General features: G+C 40.3%; 1 protein-coding gene across 4 annotated transcripts in view; it reads right to left on the bottom strand.

The window, feature by feature from the left end:
• Positions 1 to 19481, bottom strand: part of LOC131579915 (von Willebrand factor D and EGF domain-containing protein-like) — a 170403-nt gene that overhangs the window by 10098 nt on the left and 140824 nt on the right. For 3 of the 4 annotated variants that reach the window (XM_058840489.1, XM_058840491.1, XM_058840490.1), the window contains exons 26-27: positions 6775 to 6870; positions 5551 to 5646 (exon numbers count right to left, since the gene is read on the bottom strand). In XM_058840489.1, coding sequence (XP_058696472.1) covers positions 5551 to 5646; positions 6775 to 6870 — 192 coding nt within the window. The remainder of the gene's footprint in view (positions 1 to 5550; positions 5647 to 6774; positions 6871 to 19481) is intronic. The other variant, XM_058840492.1, reaches the window with a different exon arrangement.

Raw genomic sequence — 19481 nt, 5'->3', positions numbered from 1 at the left:
CACAGTTATGGGGCAGAGAAGCAAAGAACCAGACCTAGTGCCTCACTACACATCTTAAAGAGGAGAGACTCTTACCAACTTGGCAAAAGAGTATTTTTATAATCACGTAGTGAAAACTCGTGCTGTGTCAAAACCACTGCCCCAGACCATGTCCAGAATAAGAACACACACAGACCTGCATGTGCTGGTGACCTTCAGGTGCTCCTTTTGGAAAAGGCAGCTGTGTCAGTGGCTATTTGCTGTAGGAGTCCAGTGACCTGGAGCTAGGAACCTGCCTTCCTGGTCTGTGAGCTTGTTGATGTATTCCTGCCGCTTTGAAAAGGTAAAAGTGCAGTAAAGTTTGAAAAGTAAACTTTGAGTTTACTTTTTTACTTTTAAGCAGTTTACTTTGAAGAATAAAGTGCAGAAAGTTTGTTTTCTTGAAACAAATTTTAAGGAGGAAACTTGTTTTTTTTTTGTGTGTCTGTTGCAAAAATCTCCTTAAGATACAGACTTGTGAACTGCAAACCTCAGAATTTCTCCTTTTTCTGAGGGCAGGGGGCAAGTTTGAATTCTGGGTGTGGAGGGGGCAGAGTAGGAATGAAATCACATTCTGGAGTGCTACTCCAGCTCCTCCAAGAACATTGAAAGGACAGATTTACAGCTGGAAAATTCTTGGAGTTTCTCTCACTGGAACAAAACCACTTCCCAACAGGGGTTGCACTGTCTGCAGAAAAGGCTCCTTGTGCCCAAGCAAGTTTTCTTCCTCTGTGTGGTTAGCAGGAAGAGAGAGAACTGTGTGTGATGATATTATTAGAGAAAAAATTGTGTATGTTTCTATTATTTGATATGAATATGGTCTGGAGAAAAATGGGAGCTGATTTTTCTTTCATCTTGGTAGCAGATAAAACAGGAACAGGAAATGTAAAGAGAAGTGGATTTTCTGCAGATCCCTATAGCATCTGGGGGTGTTCTGATACACATGGCCATTAGATCAGGTACTAGGATTTTCCTTCTGTCTGTGGTTTTCCTGATTCTCAGTGGATGCAAATAAATTTTATAAAGGGAAATTATTTTTTCCATTTTTCATCCTTTCTGTCTATCTCTCCCTATTCACCCCCCAGCTTCTTCCTGTAGTGCTCAGAAAAACAAGAACTCAGTTAGGAGAAAAGTTAAAAACATTTTGGAGGAAAATTGGAATTGACATCACAGAGGATAATAACAGAGCTGAAGTTCAAATGAATATTTCATAAATGTATTTACAAGGGATGCTAAGCCACTAAACACTAAAAATGACACCAGCTATGTATGCATTATCCTGTACAGATTCAGCAGAGTTATTTAACAAGCTAAGCTTATGTTAAAATTATAATCAATAAATGCCAATTAGAAAGAGTTTTATCCTTGCATGTTAAAAGAACAGAGCTATAATTTGCATGTGAAACACATTCTTTTCAAAATTATTTGCTTTTTTTAAGGTTTGGAAGGGTTACAGAGGAAAGCTTGAAGAAATCCTGCCTAGGATGTTGTTCAAGGCAGAGAGAGAGAATGGGAAGAATATTGAGGAAATTATAAAGCCATAAGCTTGACACTTATAACATGCAAATAAAGAGAAGTTATTCTGAAGGGCAATGAGGAGCCAGTATGGGTTCAATAATATTAGAACAGAAGACAGCAGCATGAATTTTAATGATTAACATCCTTCACAACTATAACCTTCTTATACTTTATAATTAATTGTTAGAATTATACCTTGAGCCTGCATTCAGAGCCTTAAAGAACAGACCTGTACCCCTGGCCAGAAGAGTTCTGACTTTACAGGGTTCTGTTTCGGGTGTATCTGTCAGGGTGGCCAGATTCTGCTGCCAGATGGTCATTTCTGTGGCCTAATGTTTCTTTCTGAGCTCAAGAAAAAGAGATACCAGCACAGGAGGCAAGGGGAAGCCACAGGCATGGAGCTTTAAACTGGGTATCTAATATGGAATAGGAAGGAAATCACTGATGGGAAAACTTGGTGACCCTGGGATACCATTTCTTTTTTTCAGAAAGGCAAGTTTTTGGATATTTTTGCAGCCATGAAAGCTAAAACAGAGTCAGACCAAAAAGCTTCTAATGGAAGAGCCCTCATCTATAAAGCTCCTCTTTTTTATAGCTGATATACGTTGAATATTTCAAATTACTTTTTTAACCTCCTCTTCCAAAAGGTTATTTCCCTACATTTGCAGTACAGTCTGAAAATTGACCATTATTCCTTAAAGGATGCCCTTCAAAGTCATAGGTATTTATCAAGGATAACCTGTGTATTCCACCATACACCCTATTTGTTGGGACAAATGACCTATTTTATCGATTCTCTTTCAGAAAGCATTCTGTTCAGTTACAGATGAGTGGGGAAGAAAACTACGCTTTTGACTGACCTCTTTATTTACAGTCTGATAAAGGAGGACTATTGTGTTTTATCCATTATCAATGTCTACTGAAAGTCTCTTTTGCTCTTGCCAAGTTCTCTAGTTGCAGCCAGGGACCGGTGAAACTGTAAATAAACTTTGCTGCACAGATTGTCTCTGGAATGTCATTGTGAGTTTGACTGATTGTAGCATTAGGAAATCATCATTCACTGCATGACATGAACATGCAATTCCATTGTGCACCATTGCAAAAGAGGCAGAGTTTTTCCTTGTGTGATTGCATCTCCAAAACGTAGCAGAGCTGTTCCAAATTAGTTATAAACTCCTTAGCATAGAGTGGATACCTCTGATATTACAGCCTTCTCTTTGAGGCATTTTGGAAATATTTTAGACATAAAATTATTCTGCCTTAGACACTGCCAATCTTCATTGCAATAGAATGGAAAATCTGTTCTAGTCAATTCTGTTCTGTCAATGGGTTTGTCTGCTGAAAGGTTGAAGTCTTTTGGGTCATCACTTGTGATAGAGATCTCTGTCTTTGTTCCTGGTGAAAGGTGACAAGAAAATCAGAGACATCAGTATTTGAGGCTGTAAATAGTTAAATTATTAGAGACCTAAAAGCAGAGAATGTTTTGCCTTTTCTGATTTAGTAGAAGACTGAAGAAAGAAAGTGTTTGGAGGTAATCTGTGACTTATGAAAGATAAATCAAAATGTAGATGTCCAAATAGATGTCCAAGATGATTTCTTAGTATTTGTCCATTGTCCCTTTTGTTGGCTTAACAACCTATTCTGGCTATCCCAGTATAAAGGACTGCAACAACCTGTTCCATCTAGGAAATATCCAGAAAATTGTAGTGGAAGTCTCTGTGTATCTTGTGGTTTTGTCACCCTCCTCAATGTGTTAGGAAGTCAATGAGGAAAAAATGAGGTTCAGTGTGTGTAGATTAAAACTGTATCTGCATTTCCATCACCATCATGATAAGGGCAGTTGAGTGAATTCATGGGCTGAAAACAAAGAATGAAGCTGGGATTATCTAATTATCTCCTACTCTTGAAAAAGCCCCCGAGAAACAATCCTGCCCTAATGGACTCTGGATTACAGTGTGATTGTTGAAAAAACCTATCCCTGGAATTGTTACATGTGGAGTGAGAAGGAATATTTGCATTATGAAATGGAAATTATTGAGATTAACAAAATGGAAACAATTGAGGTCAATCATATAAAACCATAAAATTAATATATGTTATGAATTTATATATTCAAATGTAGTATAACAAACTGTCTCTTTGATTTAATTTAATGTCATAGAATAAATAAAGTACAAAATAATATTTTCATATAATGAAAAATATGTGGCAGCTACTACTTTCTTATCTTACAACATGAATATTTTGCCTGTTGTTGAGTTTAACAGCCAAAGTCTGTAGTTAAAGTGGTGCAAATCTAGGTTGAATTCAGCCTTGCAGATACTACAGCGGAACTCAGAATTTGGGCATACACATCCAAACAAGATGGGGTTGCTGAGCTCAGGAAAACCTCAGGAGTTTAAGGTGACAAAGCAGTTTTGCACGGGGGAGAGGAGTGATGAAGCAAAGAGCTCCTTGCCAGAAGCTCACGGGTTCTGGAAGAGCCTCTGGGTTTGGCCCACGGTGCTGCTGGGAGATGGGACAGAGGCCAAAGCAGCACAAGAGCAACAGAAAGAGTCACCAGGGGTTGGTTCCAGCTCTCTGTGCTGCTGCAGCTGGAGCAGCTCTGCCAGAGCTCAGGAGAAGGTGAGCAAGGGAGGCGTTCAGGAGGCTTTTCGTGTTTGGGTGGATAAATACATTTGTTTCATCTAGCCCAGGGTTTGAGGGAATAGCCTCCCATTAAAACATGAAACACGACTTACTTTTAGGGTTACAATTCTGTGCAAAATTTATACCTAACATCTGTGAGGATGAAGAGTTTCCTGTTCCCCTGCTTCGCCCCTGCCTCGCTGTGAATACCCTAGAGCAACATTGTAAGGCCTCACCATCTGCTCTCTGACAATAGTCTTCTCTCTTTCTCTTTAAAAAACCAAAAATTTGGGGTTGCTGTGGGACCTGAGAGTTTCAGCCAGGTTCTTTTGGACAAAAAAAAAAAAATGATTTAACCTTCTACTATGGGAAGAAATAGTAAAACCAGAATGACTAGCAAATGAAGGGATTTGGAGCAAAGTTTCAAAGGTTAGATAAATCTATAAAAAATTACCTGGGCTTGTGCTCCTGCATAGGACAGCAGAAATTGTTAATGTTAGTCTAACTTGCCTTTCACAGGAGCAAGCATGATTTGTTTATTTATTTTATAAACTGAGTCAAGAATTTTCCATCAATAACTTTAAACATTCCCATGTTTGAACTAGAAGACAGCTGGCACAGAGAAACAATTACACAGCCATTGGGAGTTAGCTGACAGAAGATTTCCATAAGTAATTATGCTCTGTGAATGTGAGGGGAAAGGAAGATAAAGGAGATAATGCCCTTTACAGGGGATAATGCCTTGATATTTTCCTCATGCCCTTTTGCTGTAAAGCTAATGGCAGACACAAACTGAAGCGACCCTGGATGTAATTGGCAATAACAGATCTCTTCCCATTCCAGGTTTTCAAATCCCCCTAAATGCAAATGTTTCCAGCCACCTTGGTCAGTCTCAACAAGTAGAATTTACAGGGTCAGGCTCTAAGGTTAGCAGACACGCAGAATTTCTGTGTTTAATGCCACTTCAGTATAGAGAATGGTTACTCCATTTCCTTTTCTCCTCAACCTCTCCTTTTTACCTCATATTTCAAATTATTTAATTTAAAAAGTACTTATTTTGTCTGACAGGTTGATGCCAGCATCCATGTGAGAAAAAGATGAGTCAGGCCTCATGTTGAGTCTAGAGACATCTTTGAAAGTACCAGTTTTACTGGCAGCACAGGATGGTTCTGACAAATAAGAGGAAGAATTTAGGTGCTAATCATGTTATGGTTGACTTTTACACATAATAAAATCATGGAATCTTTTAGGTTGGAAAAGACCTTTAAGATGATTGAGTTCAAGCATAAACCTAACACAATATACACAGAGCAGACAATCCAATGTGTAAAAATCTGTGAATTTTAGGTTAGGTTAGGAAGCTGCAGTAATCAAGGGAGCACTTACGGGTCTGGCACAGCATTCCTGCCCATCCTCCGGAGCACTCGCAGGTGTTGGGACCGACACACTCCCCTCCATTGAGACATTTCTGCAGGCAAACAGCTGAACAGGTTGACATGAAACAAGTGAGAGGATGTACATGATGTATCTGTGTGTTCAAGAGCTCTCTGAGAGGTGACCTGCTAGGCTTTATTCCATATGGCTGACTTCCAAAGGAATGGGTGTGTTCTGTTCATCACATCATCAGTGTGCAGGATTATTTGATATTTTCTTCCTATGAAATTTATCTTTGATAAGTGTCTACTGGGAGACTTGGCATTTCTAATGCTTCGCTCATCATCAGCTATGAATAATCTCTCTATGATACATTCATTCATGTTACATGCCTACTACATGTTCCATGTAAAAACCAAATATTTTCATAGTAAAGTTTGATATGTTTATTGCATATATTTTTTGTTCAGAGATCCTGAAAGACTGAGTGCATGATCTGGTGTATATGTATGAGAGACACTTCCTTCCTTCAGCATTTCTGAATAAATTATTAATATTATAAATTCAAGCCACTGGTTCTGAAATCATATTTACTAGCAGGACCCAAAGGGTAAAAAGCCAATATTTTAATCTGGTTTGCATACAGTATGTCATCTTGATTATAAATTTATTCAGTTTATCTGTCAACTTCATGGTAATGAATAGCCATGTACGGAAAAATATTCCTTGAAAATATTTTAGGGTGAGAGGTTTTTTTTTTTTTTAATTACATTTTTATGTAACTGTAGTCAGAGTTACAGAGTAAGAACACGTCATTCTCCAAATTATGCACCAATGACCTTGAGAGTACATCACTTTGGAAAGCTTTATAGCAGGCTTTAGATAGTTCTGTACTTTGAAATACATGACATTTCTCTGCAGAATATAACAAAATATGTGAAGCTGTTAAAACATAAAATCAGTGCTTCAAGTTTAATACTATAAAAATGAATTTCCATAACAAGATGTATAACAGAGCTGCATGAAGCAGAACCAGGGTTCCCCCACACAGCTTTTTCCCCTTTGCAAGCATCAAGTGCTTATAGCATTTTGTATTACCTGTACTTAAAACTGCTTTCTTCAAACTGCTGAAGTAGCAAAACGGAGCCTATGTTGTTTTTTAGTATTAACAGATAGCAAATTGGTGACAATTGGACTAATTAACATGATCTGTTTGATGGGAGTAGAGGTGCTTACGTTTGCTGCAGTGCTTTCCCCTCCAGCCAGCGGGGCAGTCACAGACATTTGGGTGGACACATTTCCCCCCGTTCATGCACGTGGGATCACAGACACCTGCAGGAGCACAACAAAGGAGGGAGCTGGGAAATGAGGGAAGACTTTAGTGGAGGTTCACCTGCTTCCTTGCAGAGGGTTAGTTGGCTTGTAATTAATGAACAGAAAAGTAATTTGGAATTGAGAATCTGAAACACAGAGGCTTGATAGGTCCCATAAATCCTCATGGGAAATGCTGTGCCGTGTGTGGAAACTCTTTGGCTGAAGTTCCAGTGAGAGCTGCCTCACCAGACAGAGCACAGAGGCTGATTACAAAGATTCTCAGAAAAGCAAGTGGACAGGCCAAAGATTGTTAGAACTTTCACTTCCCTATGGGAAAATTCCTCCTTCATTTTCTCAGATGTTCATTTGGGTAAGAAAAGCCTAGATCAGGATGGATTGTTTTCACACAGTTTTGGGTATGATTTTGCAGTCAACCAAGCATAAATTTTAAAGATCTATCCTTCCATTGCAGTTCTGAACCATTACTTGTTCAAGTACTTACCTTTTTACTTTATTCTTTTGTACAAATAAGATGTGAGAGCTGAGTTGTTCTTTCAAACACAAGAAACCAGATGGGTTTTTTGTTGATTTCATTAAAAATTGAATAGCTAGTTTTTGTGTCTCTGATTAAGCTATATTTATCAGTGTTGTTTTAGAACACCAAGCATAAAAATCTCACATTTCTGGGAACTCAAACTCTGCAATCCCAACCTGCTTTGATGTAGGGAGATGCCATAGGCAGGTACCCGAATTCCTTCCTGCCTGTTAAGGTAAGTGTTGGGTCACATCAGAAGCAGGGTAATTCAGAAACATGGCAGTGCCGGTAGGGTGGGAGTGGGAACGATTTGCATTTTACATGGAAGAAGGCATTGGATAATTGGGTGGAGTACAAAAAGCCGTGTAACACAGCAAGAGGCTGGGCTGGGGTAGGAGAGCCAAGTCAGGAGGAGTTTGGCAGTCAAGGTGTGAGAACACATTTGTGCCCATGGGCTCCTGCCATGCTCAAAGCTTTACAGGCACAGGGGAGCTGCCAGCGGCTCCTTCCATCCCTGGAACCGTGTCGTTCCTCCCTGCCTGCAGGGATGGGTGCCTGTGGGACACCCAGCTCCCCAGCAGGGACCAGGGGGCTCGGGGCTCACAGCTAAACCACAGCAGTGCCTCCGTCAGCCTCCAGGCTGTGCTGCCTTTTAGCACATCAGCAGCAAGAGCAGAACGGGAATAAATGCTGATGCTGCAGCAATCCTGAGCTGTCACTGCATGCAGGACTCTGAACAGCCACAGTCCCCACTCAGACCTCTGCTGAAGAGGTGGAAACCCGAAAAGAACCTCAAAACAGAGACGAATACTAAAAGACAGCATGCAAAAATGCTTTTATTTGATGGGAGGATAACCTTTTATTCCTCTCTCAGGGATGATCAGGCATTTTTAAGTAGGCAGATTAGGTTCCCTGATTATTCCTCTGATCTAGTGAAATTTTGCTTTTGTGCCACTTTGTGTGCTGGTCTCTCCCTTCAGTCCAGCTGCTGCTGCACTGGCAGCTTTTAGAGCTGTATTGCTGCTCTTGCTTGGCTGCTACATTTGAATTTCATTCTGTGCCAATCCTCCTGGATCCCTCAGCACTGTGACCTGCCCTTAGGCAGGACAGACATGGCCATGATTATAGGGGCTGCTTGGACCCCAGCCCTCAAACTGTCATCCTCCATTTCCTGCTTTCTCCACCTCTCCTGATCCATGCTGTAATCTTGGCCTCTGCTTACTAAGGCTAACAGGGATCTCCAGTTCTTGCTGAGCTGTTAAAAAAATGCTGCAACCACTGGTTAAAACCTAGATCAGTTCAAAGGGTCATGGCATCCATAACTCTGAAATAATTAAATCTCTTATTTTCTCTCTTCCTTTTTCTCTCCCCTTTGATTTCACCTCTCCAATAAGAGATTTGTGATCCAGAATCTTACATTGTATTGTATTTAGCTTCATGTTTCAATTATGAAATAGCTCAGACATTCAGATTTTAGCATAAATGAGCCCAAACCATAAAGTTTTGTTCTAGATTTAGATTCACTTTGTTCTTTTTGATATTCATGGACAATAGTGTTCCCAGCACTAATCTGCTTTCCTAAAATCAGTTGAAAATCTATAAGTGTCATTTTGAGACCCTATGAAACTTGGACAATATCTTCCCACCAACTCTTAGAAAGTAAAATCAAAAAAAGGCAGAGGACAGTAGCATTTGTTCAGATGGATATTTCACCTTTTTTTTTTTTATTTTGTTGCTTACATTTTCTGTATATTTTTAACCTTACACAAACAAGCATGTTTTTTTAAATTTTTTTTGTACTGACAGCAGACTCAGTTGCAGGGAGTCAAATCAGTAATTCAACAAAGGTTTCAGCAATAGGTGAGTTCCAGTCTTGATCTGAATAAAACACGTAAGCTCAAACTGACTTTCAGCTTTCCATTTCTCCCTTTTTTTTTTGTTCAATTGCCATACAAATGACCAAATAGCTATGAAAATATAACATGAATTGCCTTCATTACTTATGGCACCTCTGACTCCAGTGATAAATCTGAAGGAGCTCAATTCAAAGTGAACTTTGAACAAAGGGTTCCAGTCAGTACCAAACCTGTTTGGAACTGGAGGAGCACTTCTGCCTGCCTGCCCTCCAGGGAAGACACTCTCTTTTTGCCAAGGAATTCACAAGCACCTTTAGGTAAATGAATGCAGTGTTATCTCTCCCCTTTTCCTTCCTGACATCTTCACCTTGTCCTCCCTTTCTCTGACTTTCTTAAATACAACTCCATCTCAATACCCATCAGGCAGACTTCAACATTTGTTAATGATAACTAGTTCGGATCCTTTCTAGTCCCACTCCTTGGTCTCTGTGGAGGAGTTCCAATTTCAAAATAGCAAACAAAAATGTTAGAGCCTCTCACAGGAAAACTAAATAAATTATCAGACACTAGGAGAGCAAATCAAATTATTGCAATCCTCCCAGGTACTGGCATAACTTTGAAAAGACTCACTTTTTTTTTTTTTTTTTTGCCATTCTCTTAAGAAAACCCTGGCATCTTGACCCAGAGACAGCAGTGGTTTGATAAGTTTTCCATGTCTCTTGGGGACTAGTCCTAATGCCATGGATATGAACACATTTGTGTCTTCCCTTTGTTGCAGTTAGGTAGGATATATCGCTGGGAGTGAGGGGAGTCCTGTGCTATCCACAGATCCTGGGTGCTGGCAGTCAGTGAGGATCACTAAAGCCTTCATCATCCCCTTGCTGCCAGTGCTGACATTTCCAAGCTCTCCAGCAAGAACCAAAGCACAGAATTTCATATGCAATGGTGTTACTCGAGTCTGTGATGCGCCACAATTCTGTAAGGCCACCATTTACAGCTCGGTACCACCTCCATGATCTCACGTTTCCCTGAACTGGTGGGTTAGATAAGGTAAGCCTATGCTGAGGGTGATAGTGCAGGTTGAAGAGGAAGCCTGGTTCTGTGTTGTATTTCAGCTGAGGGGTGATTCTGATAAGGTAACAAGCAGCTGCAGGTGTTAAGATAAAGCACAGGTATTGCACAGAACATCACATAAAACGTGCACAGTCCTCCCACGCGCTGAAAGGCATTCACAACTTGCTGAGCTTTCTGTTTAATGCAGCAGCTCTTTCTCTTTGATGGCTTTAATGCATTTTGACCTTACAATCACTTAAAATTTCCTGTGACCCTTTTCATAGCTTATCCCCTCTAGGCTCACTTGACCCAGTGAAGTGCTTCTTGCAACTCTTTTTATCAACCTCTGTGAAGCTCCATACCAAACTCTTCAGCCCTAAAATCTTTAAAGCAGTCAGACCTTCTGCTTTGTCAGCCAAAGAGAAGAATTTGTCTGCAAAACAGATATTTCTGGAGATTACTAAAACCACCCAGCAGCTGAAATGTTGTGTGTGAAGTGAAGCCTGTCCTCCTGGTGGAAGTAGCACCATCCACAATTTCACACACAATGACACCCACAATTTCAGTGACTTCTGCTGCCTGCTTTTGTTCCCATTGTTCTACAGTAACAGTCCTACTAAAATGTACCCAGTATTAAGCAAAATGTCCCCGTTGTGCAAAGCCAGAGGGGACTGGGGGTGAAATTAAGCACTGTACGTGCTTTGCTGGGCTGTGGATACTAGAACTGACTCTATTGAAGGGTCACACTACTAACCAGCTGTATCTGCTGGCCAGACAGTGATCAGAAACAGCCAGACATGTCCTCTAGACTTCCACTGCTTCTGTGGATTATCACACAAAAACTTTCCTAGTTTACCCTAAGCCACCTTTAGACACAAGGACCTCATTACAGCTTTTCTCACTAGAATGAGAAAAGTAGTGAAAAGCTTTTAATTTTGTTGAAATGAGACAATCTTCATCACCACCCTCAGAAAGTGAAAAGAAAGGGAATATTAAACCAGGGCCCTAAAATCTTAGAAGAGGGGGATCCTCTGCAATGTTTCAGAAACAGAAATATCCATATCCTTTCCTGGCCATGAGACTGAAGAAATTTTTTTTTTTTAATCAAAAATTACCTGTCATCATGTATCCTGAGCCATGGCTCTGATGAGGAGACAGTGCATCAAGCTGCAGTGCTGATTAGAAGATGTAGTTTTCAAAATAGCTTTTGTTTTCTTCTTATTTTTTAATTTTATTTTTATTTTTTCCCTGTGGAAGCTGAGTAAATTGACCTGCTTCTGGGTGCATCCTTTGGATGGAAGAGAGAAAATAGCCTCAAGCAGTAACATCTGTGTGGGCCAGCTAAGGCAATGCATCAGGCTGTATCTTGCTGACAAAGAACACAGAAATGCAGCCAAAAGAGCACCTACTGGTAGATACATACTTCAACTTATTCCTTAAGTCACCATCCCCGTGCTGACATTTCTGGGTGATTCACAGGCACTGCTTTTAGTTCTGGCTGGTGCTGGTTTTGAACTGATGACTTCTCTGTGGGTCCAGTGCATATTTCAATTTGTTCTATTGCTCTTTTGTGGAGCAGGGAGCCTGATCAGTCTCGGGTTTGTTTTTTCTGTGGGTACATGTTGTTTTAATGTGTTTTCTCCTTGCTGCTTAGTGGTTACCTTGATTTGGTGTGACATTCTCAAAAAGCAAAGAGCTGTAGCTGGGGAGATACAACCCAGTACGGACACAGAGCGTGGGACAGATTTAAAAATATCACTGACTGGTCTTGTGAGGAAAATACAGCTGACAGAAGTAGAGCTGTGGACAAAAATGAAGCCAGTAAATGTGAAAGAAGTGGATTTTGTGTTAATGCTGTCACTTCTAGCCCTTTCAAATGTTTGTAGGTAAAATACATTACCTATTGATAAAACAAAATGAATGTGGAGAAACTCTGTGCCAGGAATGGCACGATCATGACACTGCAGCCTTAAAGTGTGGGGATGTTGCTGATCCTTTTCACAGGACACGAACAGGAAGGTCAGAGCAGCAGTTTCACAAAATAGCACAGTTCAATTGATCGACTGGAAGAGAGTTCTCCATCTCTCAGGGTGCATTATGCACCCAAGCAGCACTGCTCAGATGAAACATTATCCTGGCTGCAGAAAGGGAACAACTGCTTGGATGCTTCTAGGCTCCAAATAAAGATTTGATCGTGCTGAGTGATCTTCAATCCTTTAAAATAAAAAATAAAAAATATCCCCAAATGGGTGTGTTCTGGCCAAAAAAGATGTTTCTAACAAAGGGCACCATTGTTTGGATTCTACTGGCGGAAACTAGTGGAGGTAAAAAAATGTCATTCACCCCTTTAGAGGGTATAACTGATGCTCAACAGATCATTAGTGAGATGGATGTACCAATATATCTGCTGCTGTGAAGGTCCCAAATGCACACAGCTCTGAAAAACACGTTATGGATTTGGGACACCAGCAATTTCTAGTCCCCTTTCTTCTGCTTCCAAGGGCAGTGAGGAAATAGTTTTGCCCACGCTGAGTTTTAGGCACATATGTTTTCCCACAGCTTGATTTTATCTGAAATTCCTCATCTGTGTTGATTTGGGTTGGTAAATAAAGAAATAATTTTTTCTGCAAGCTCTGGGTAACCTCGGATGTGTGATCCACTGAATGCCAGTAATTATAGCCATAGATTAAATTTTAGGGAGAAAGAATACTTGTCATGTAACAAAATTGCAAATTTTGTGCAGTGCTTTAAAATTTGGATCCTTATCCATATCAAACTACCAATCATTTCGAGGTTTGCTCATCCCTATTTCTCGCTTCATGTACCTCTGACGGAGATGCAAAGCACTTCTTCAATAAATTACCTTTCTGAGTAGTAAAAAATAATCTGGTAGAAACCTCTGAGGGATGCAGTGCGGGAGAACAAATTACTACAAGACACAGAGGGAGCTGTAAATGTAATTGTGATGGTTGTGGTGACAGTTTGCATTTCTAATATATTCACTTTACCACAGAGCTCTAGCAATAAGAGTTAGTTTGCATGACCTAGCACACATTTCAGAAGGAAAAAATGGTCAGAAAAATTGTAAACCATATAGATAGCAGTGCAATGTCAGTGCTTTGCCTAATTATGTCTGGGTCTTCATTCTGATGAGTACTCTGATATACTTATGAGGCCTTTTAGAGATATTAAAGCAGAAAATAAATCTAATTTAGTTATTAGTTCAGTAAAAATGAGAAAAATAATTGCTACTATATGGAAAAACTACTGAGCTGCTAGACTGTGCTCCTAGAGTCAGTGTGTGATGCACTGCATTTGTTTGCTGTCACGTCACTCTCAGCAGCTCATAACATTTTCTGTCAGCTAAGGAGCATCCTGATCTCTCCATCCATACCAGATTCCCTGGGAGTCCGTGGTAGGCAAGACTCCTAAACCACAGGAAACCAGTGTGGGATTGTCACTGCAATACAGGCAGGGGACTCTCCACTCTCCTTGGACTGAAATGTCTCTTCCTCTTCTTCTGATGATCTTCATTTTGCCTATTTTCTGTCCTCAGGTGAAACTCTGGACATGCAATTATATCATGTTGGGATAGCTGTGGGATACTTCAGTATCTTTCAGAATGAAACCACTATAAATAAAATAAGCATGTGTACATGCACATTTGGATGCTCAGGGAATATTCTGCTAGGAACTGTGATATTTTGAGATCATTAGTAAATCCTTTTCTCATTTACGGACTGGTTTTAGTCTGATTGCAACACTATTAATTTGAAGAAAGACTATAGCTCTACTTCATTCTCATCTTTGCAACTGTTAGTGTATAATTAATGTGGGGAATTGCAAAGTATACTCTCAGCACAGGTCATATTCCCAGCTTGTTAGGGGCTTGAATTTGGTAACATTTTCTCTTCATTGAAGAATGCTCTGTGTTTTATTAGGTCAGTGAAGCATTCCAGCCTGTCTATAAATTGTTCTGTTGAGCTGCTTTCTTGTCATGCCTGAATGAGAAGTGAAAGAGGACTCATACACACAGTTTCTCCTCTGTTGATTGTTTCTGCAGCTCTGTTTTGGGGATGACCTGCAATTTAGGCCATTTGGGCACATTCTTCTTGCCCTGAACGGGCTAAGGCACTGCCTGTGCTTGGTGCAGTTTGGTTCATTTTCATCTATGCAAAGGAAAAGGGAGATTGAAGCCTCAAGACAAGGAGAGCAGCCACAGGCTGCAGTGGTGTGGCTGAGAACCCAGCCAAAAAGGAAAGACCTGGTCAGGAAGATGGGAATAGGATTGGCACTGCACTAATCTGTTCATCACCCTGTTATTATCTGCCTCAGAAATAAACTTGAGCTTACATGGAAATCAGTGCTGGAGAGGATTGTCTTTTTGTGGATAAACAGACAACATTAATCTCCATGACCATCTGTCCTCTGGGCTTTTCAAGTGATAGATCCACTGCTCCTTTTTTAAGAGATGCTTAAAAAATATTTTAATCAAAAAATAGATCCCCAAAATGCTGTTTTGTAAATCAATTAGTGGGCAAAAGGCACTTATTCTTGCACAGAAGCCCACTGCAAAGAGATGCAAGTAATTCAGAAATCCTTTTGCTTTAGGCATGCTTTTACATACAGCATCAGATCTGGCACATTTCTTCAGTGCATTTAAGATACAGGTAAAGAATATTAAAATTTAGCTGTTCTACTCTGGTAAAATTCATATTGTAGTCTGTGAATGGTCTACTTATGGAATGAATAAAAAATTTAATAAGGCTTTTGGGTTTATTTAGAAAATATGTTCAATTCTTACCCAGATGTATTCTTGTTCCCTTCCTGAAAAATAAATTTAGACAAATGCATGTGCTCAAACCCCTATTAAAATAAATGCATCAACTAATATATATGAAAAAATGTAGTTTTTAAGAAAGGCTGACTAATGTTTTGTCACAAATCCTTACTAAGAGTGAGAAGTGAGGAGCTCTACTCTGAGAGCAGACCAAAAACCAGGTTGTGCTCTGAGTCACTGTCTCCTGTTGGGCTCTATTCCTTCCTCTGGGAAGTCACAGCTCTCTCTCCCTGTTCCCCCCAGGCAAGATGCACAGATCATGTTTTGTTCAGCTGAATAGGAAAGACAGCAGTAACCTGATTTTTTTTTTTTTTGGTTCATCTTCTGTTGTATTTCCTGCCCAGGGGAGGAAGATGACATCTAATATGAACCCATTCTGTTACATAGACTAGAAAATCAAGTAAGGACTGAGAGCAGTGTTTCCTTTTCCTGTGTCTCCAGACTGGGCACCAACCAAAGGACAAGCCAGACAGCAAATCTTTGTATTTTGCGTAGATAATGCTTTGAACAGGAAGTTACAGGTCTGTTTGCTATAAGCAGCTGCTCATTTGCTTCCAAACACCCCCTGCTCAAGCATATTTGCCATCCAGGAATCTTAGACAAACACTTGTTGCTTTTAAGCACATCCTTGCCGTTTGAAAAGCAAGTCTGATGTAAATGATTCCTCCATCCATTTGGATGAGATATGTGGTTTGTTCCCTGCTTGCTTGTGTGGGAGGGTTTGCTGGACCTTTGGCTTGCAAACTGGCTGATTTTTGATAGCTTAAGTCAATCTGGCTACTCAGTGAAGACATTCCAGAGAATATATCACACAGTGTCAAGATGACAACTCGGTGGGAGTCTGATTTGTTGAGCAGTAAAACTTCCTGCTTATGCAGCTGGTGAGGCAGTAATGTACAGAAACATTACATGGGAAGGCTGAAATGTGAGAAATCAGTGACTTTCACAATATGACATTGCTTAGCAAAAAGCTGCCTTTGAAACCCAGCGTTCATATTTCCAATTAGTTTGCCTCTAGCTCTCATGCAAGGAAAGTCCTCATGCTACCAGGAAGGGAAAAGGAAGGAGGAGGGAAGAGGAGCAAGCAGAGCTGGAGGAATGACTGTGAGTTACATTGCACACTGTGAAATGGCTATAAATCCTGGCTGCAGGAATTACTGAAATGGAGAAATAGTTATCTCCTTACTCTGAGATCCAATCTGCAAAGCCCGGTGTCAGTGTGATGATTTATGTAATAGGAAGTGGTCAGGATGGAGCCCGACACAATGAAGCAGATGCTCACAGAAACTCAGTTTTAAATGGGGAGCAAAGCCCAGGTCTCTGGCTGTGTTCATGGCCATGAGGTAGTGCCAAAAGAGGGGCTGAGGCCAGGCTCTAGGTGTGCCTGGTGTGCTGGAAAAGGCAGGAACAGGATGCTGTTTTCCCGTGACCTCTGCTTGCTGATGAGCTCCAGAGGGAGCTGTGGCTCGCCTTTTTTCACTCAGAGATGCACTCACAAGAAGCAGACAGCAGAGGAATGGATAAATGACTGGTCCCGTGGATCCCTCTTCTTCTCCCCTTCTCTTCATTCCAACCTTTCATAAGAAAACTCATCTTTTATGGGCTTTCATTTTTAAAGGTTGTTTGTAGAGCAGTCCTATGAAAATACATGTAGGAAATAAAGGAAATCTATCGTGTTGTCTTTGTTCATAATTTTTGTAAGGATGCAGTAGATAACAGTGAGAACCCTGCTTTAAAGCCCCTGAAAAGCAGTGACATCCCAGGATTGTGAAAGCTGTGTTTTTCAAAAGGGAATTCAAACCACTGCACAAACAGTTTTTCTTTAGCTCCCGAGTATGTTTGCTGGATGCAAAGTTGATCCAGAAATATATTTTATTTTGAATAGGTGCTGCCAGCATTTGCCTCTTCCCTTTCAACAAGACTGATTATACTGGGAACAATCCTTCTCAAGTGAGGATGTGAGGTTGTAGATTGCTGAGGCACAACCACACATTTCCCTGTCAGCGCTGCCACAGGGGTGTGGGTGTCTGCTTTGCATAATCACCAGGCACTTATTGCAGCTGGCAGCCAATCACACCTCGCAGATTTACACTTTTTGGGGTTTTGAGTGATGTTTATTTAGATATAAAACACAAACTTTCAGGCTGAATGCCTTTCTCCATACACTCAGGAAGCAAGGGAGGGTGAGCCTGAATAGAGGAGATGTGGTGCCACCACTCTGTCCTGCATGTTTTTGGCTGTCATGCAGACAGTATTAGAAATTCCAAACTGTACAGGGATGAAACTAAAAGTCATAAGGCAGAATTTCCAAACGATACAGGGATGAAAATGAAAATCCTAAACCATGGTTCTTTGTATTTGAAATAAACCAATAGCTTGTTTGGATTCGGTTCAAAAATAACCTGTCTTTGATGGGTTGTGTGGCTTTTAATTATTTTAATTATCTCCTTCAATTGAGGAGCTGAAGCTGCCAAAATTAAATAGAGGCTTTTCTTTCTCTGTCCATGCAGGTGAGATATTAAGAAGGAAAGAGAAACGTCTAAAAGCAGTGGAAAAATATCAGTGTATCAGAAAATGACAACATTGAATAAACTGCCAATTTGTCTGCCTTAGTATTAAGTTTACTCATGATATCTTGATAGATTTTATTAGTCAAGTAATAATCCACCCCAAATGTGATTATAGACTCCGTGTAAGAACACAGTAAAGCTGATTTGCTGTCAGAGGTGTTTGAAAATGTACTAGAAATGTAAAAGTACATAAGGACACAGCAATTTAATATTCAGAGTGCAAAGAACAATGAAAATAATGATAAAATCTTTCCAAAGGACTTTTTAAATCAGAATTGTCACATTCATCATTGTGGCTAAGCCACCCATACATTTCTCAGTGTGGGGTCACCTGGCAGTAACAGGAGACACCTCTGAGCTGTGATTTGGGCCACAGGTTCACCTTTAGCAGTCTCTGACACTGTCCTGGTGATTTGGAAATGGGAGATGATGCAGTGTTAAACTTCCAGTAAACTTCACATCTGATCACAGCTTTGCTATCATGATATGTGTATTTTTTCCTCACTCTTTGTCTGGATTTTACAACTTTGTGTGAGCTGAAATGTCCTGTGCAACTTGAGGCTCAGCTACCTTACATGGAGTCCTTAAAGCCCAACAGAAAAAATGCTCAAATCCAGAAAAAAAACCCCCTCTGTAAAGCAGAAATCTACTGGTTTTTCCTGATTCCTTGTTGCCATACCCTTCTCAGGAAGGTCAGCAGAAGCACTGCACAAAAAGTCTCCCAGATGGATTTCTGAGCACTCAGGCACTCAGCCCATGGGGCTGTCTCACCTCTGCAGTCAGCTACCCCAGGTGGCTCAGGATTATCAAAATTAACCTGATAATTTTATAAATACTGATATTTTTACTGCTAGTGACACTGCAGAATGAGCTACATGACGCTCAGCTCCTTTTGGAATTTCAAATGGATATTGTTGTAGTTTTTACACATTTTATTGAAGAAAAAAGGGGCTGGGTAGTGGGAATTCTTCGTGCTAGGGATTTATTCTCCACTTTTTCATTTGTCTGTGTGTGAGTTAGGAACATGTGCCTGTGTTTACACTTTTAGCCTTTCAGTGTATCCCACATATTCTATCTAATCCCCCAATCTAGTTTATGCCTGATGCAAAATGATATGAAATCATGCCTAAAAAAGGGGTGAGACCTGTTCTGCATTTGAACTGGGAGAGGTTTATGGGACAGAGAGCAGCCTCCCACTGCTGGGAGCATTGGTTTTCTCCATTTTGTGTGGAGGAAAGTTTGCAAAGGTCAGCTGAGACTGACTTCTGCTGTGCCCTGCAGGTTTCTCCTCCAGAAGAGCTGCAAAATCTGGAACCTCTGCCAGAGGAGAGAGAAATTATTCTATATAACAACAATAAGAAGACATACAACTCTAAGAGAAACTGCTTGTTATAAAATCTTGTGAATTAATTACTTCTTTTGGTGGATCTTGATACTTGTCCCATGTGCTCTTGATTTTAGTCAAGAAAAAAGAAATATTACTCAACATTTTTCACTAATTAGCAGTCAGAGGCCAGCAAGAATCAGCAAAAAGTCGTATTTTCCTTACACTTAATTATGTTTCTCTTCATCCATCACACTCACAGGCCCTTTGTTTAAGTTTTTATAACACTAAGCTAAATAAACCAAACTAAACAGCAGTTATTGAAGTAGAATGAAGGATCAGACAGAACAAAAATGTTTTCATCATGTCAAAAAACATTTTTGCAAAAGATAACACCGAGATGGACAACAAAACCTCAGAAACTTTTGGGAAGTGGAAAGAAACCTGCTGT

This window comes from Poecile atricapillus, chromosome 5 (assembly GCF_030490865.1).
Source record: "Poecile atricapillus isolate bPoeAtr1 chromosome 5, bPoeAtr1.hap1, whole genome shotgun sequence".
In the NCBI taxonomy this organism is placed as follows: domain Eukaryota; kingdom Metazoa; phylum Chordata; class Aves; order Passeriformes; family Paridae; genus Poecile; species Poecile atricapillus.
The sequence above is the reverse complement of the archived record's forward strand: the minus strand, read 5'-3'. Positions and strand labels throughout refer to the sequence as shown.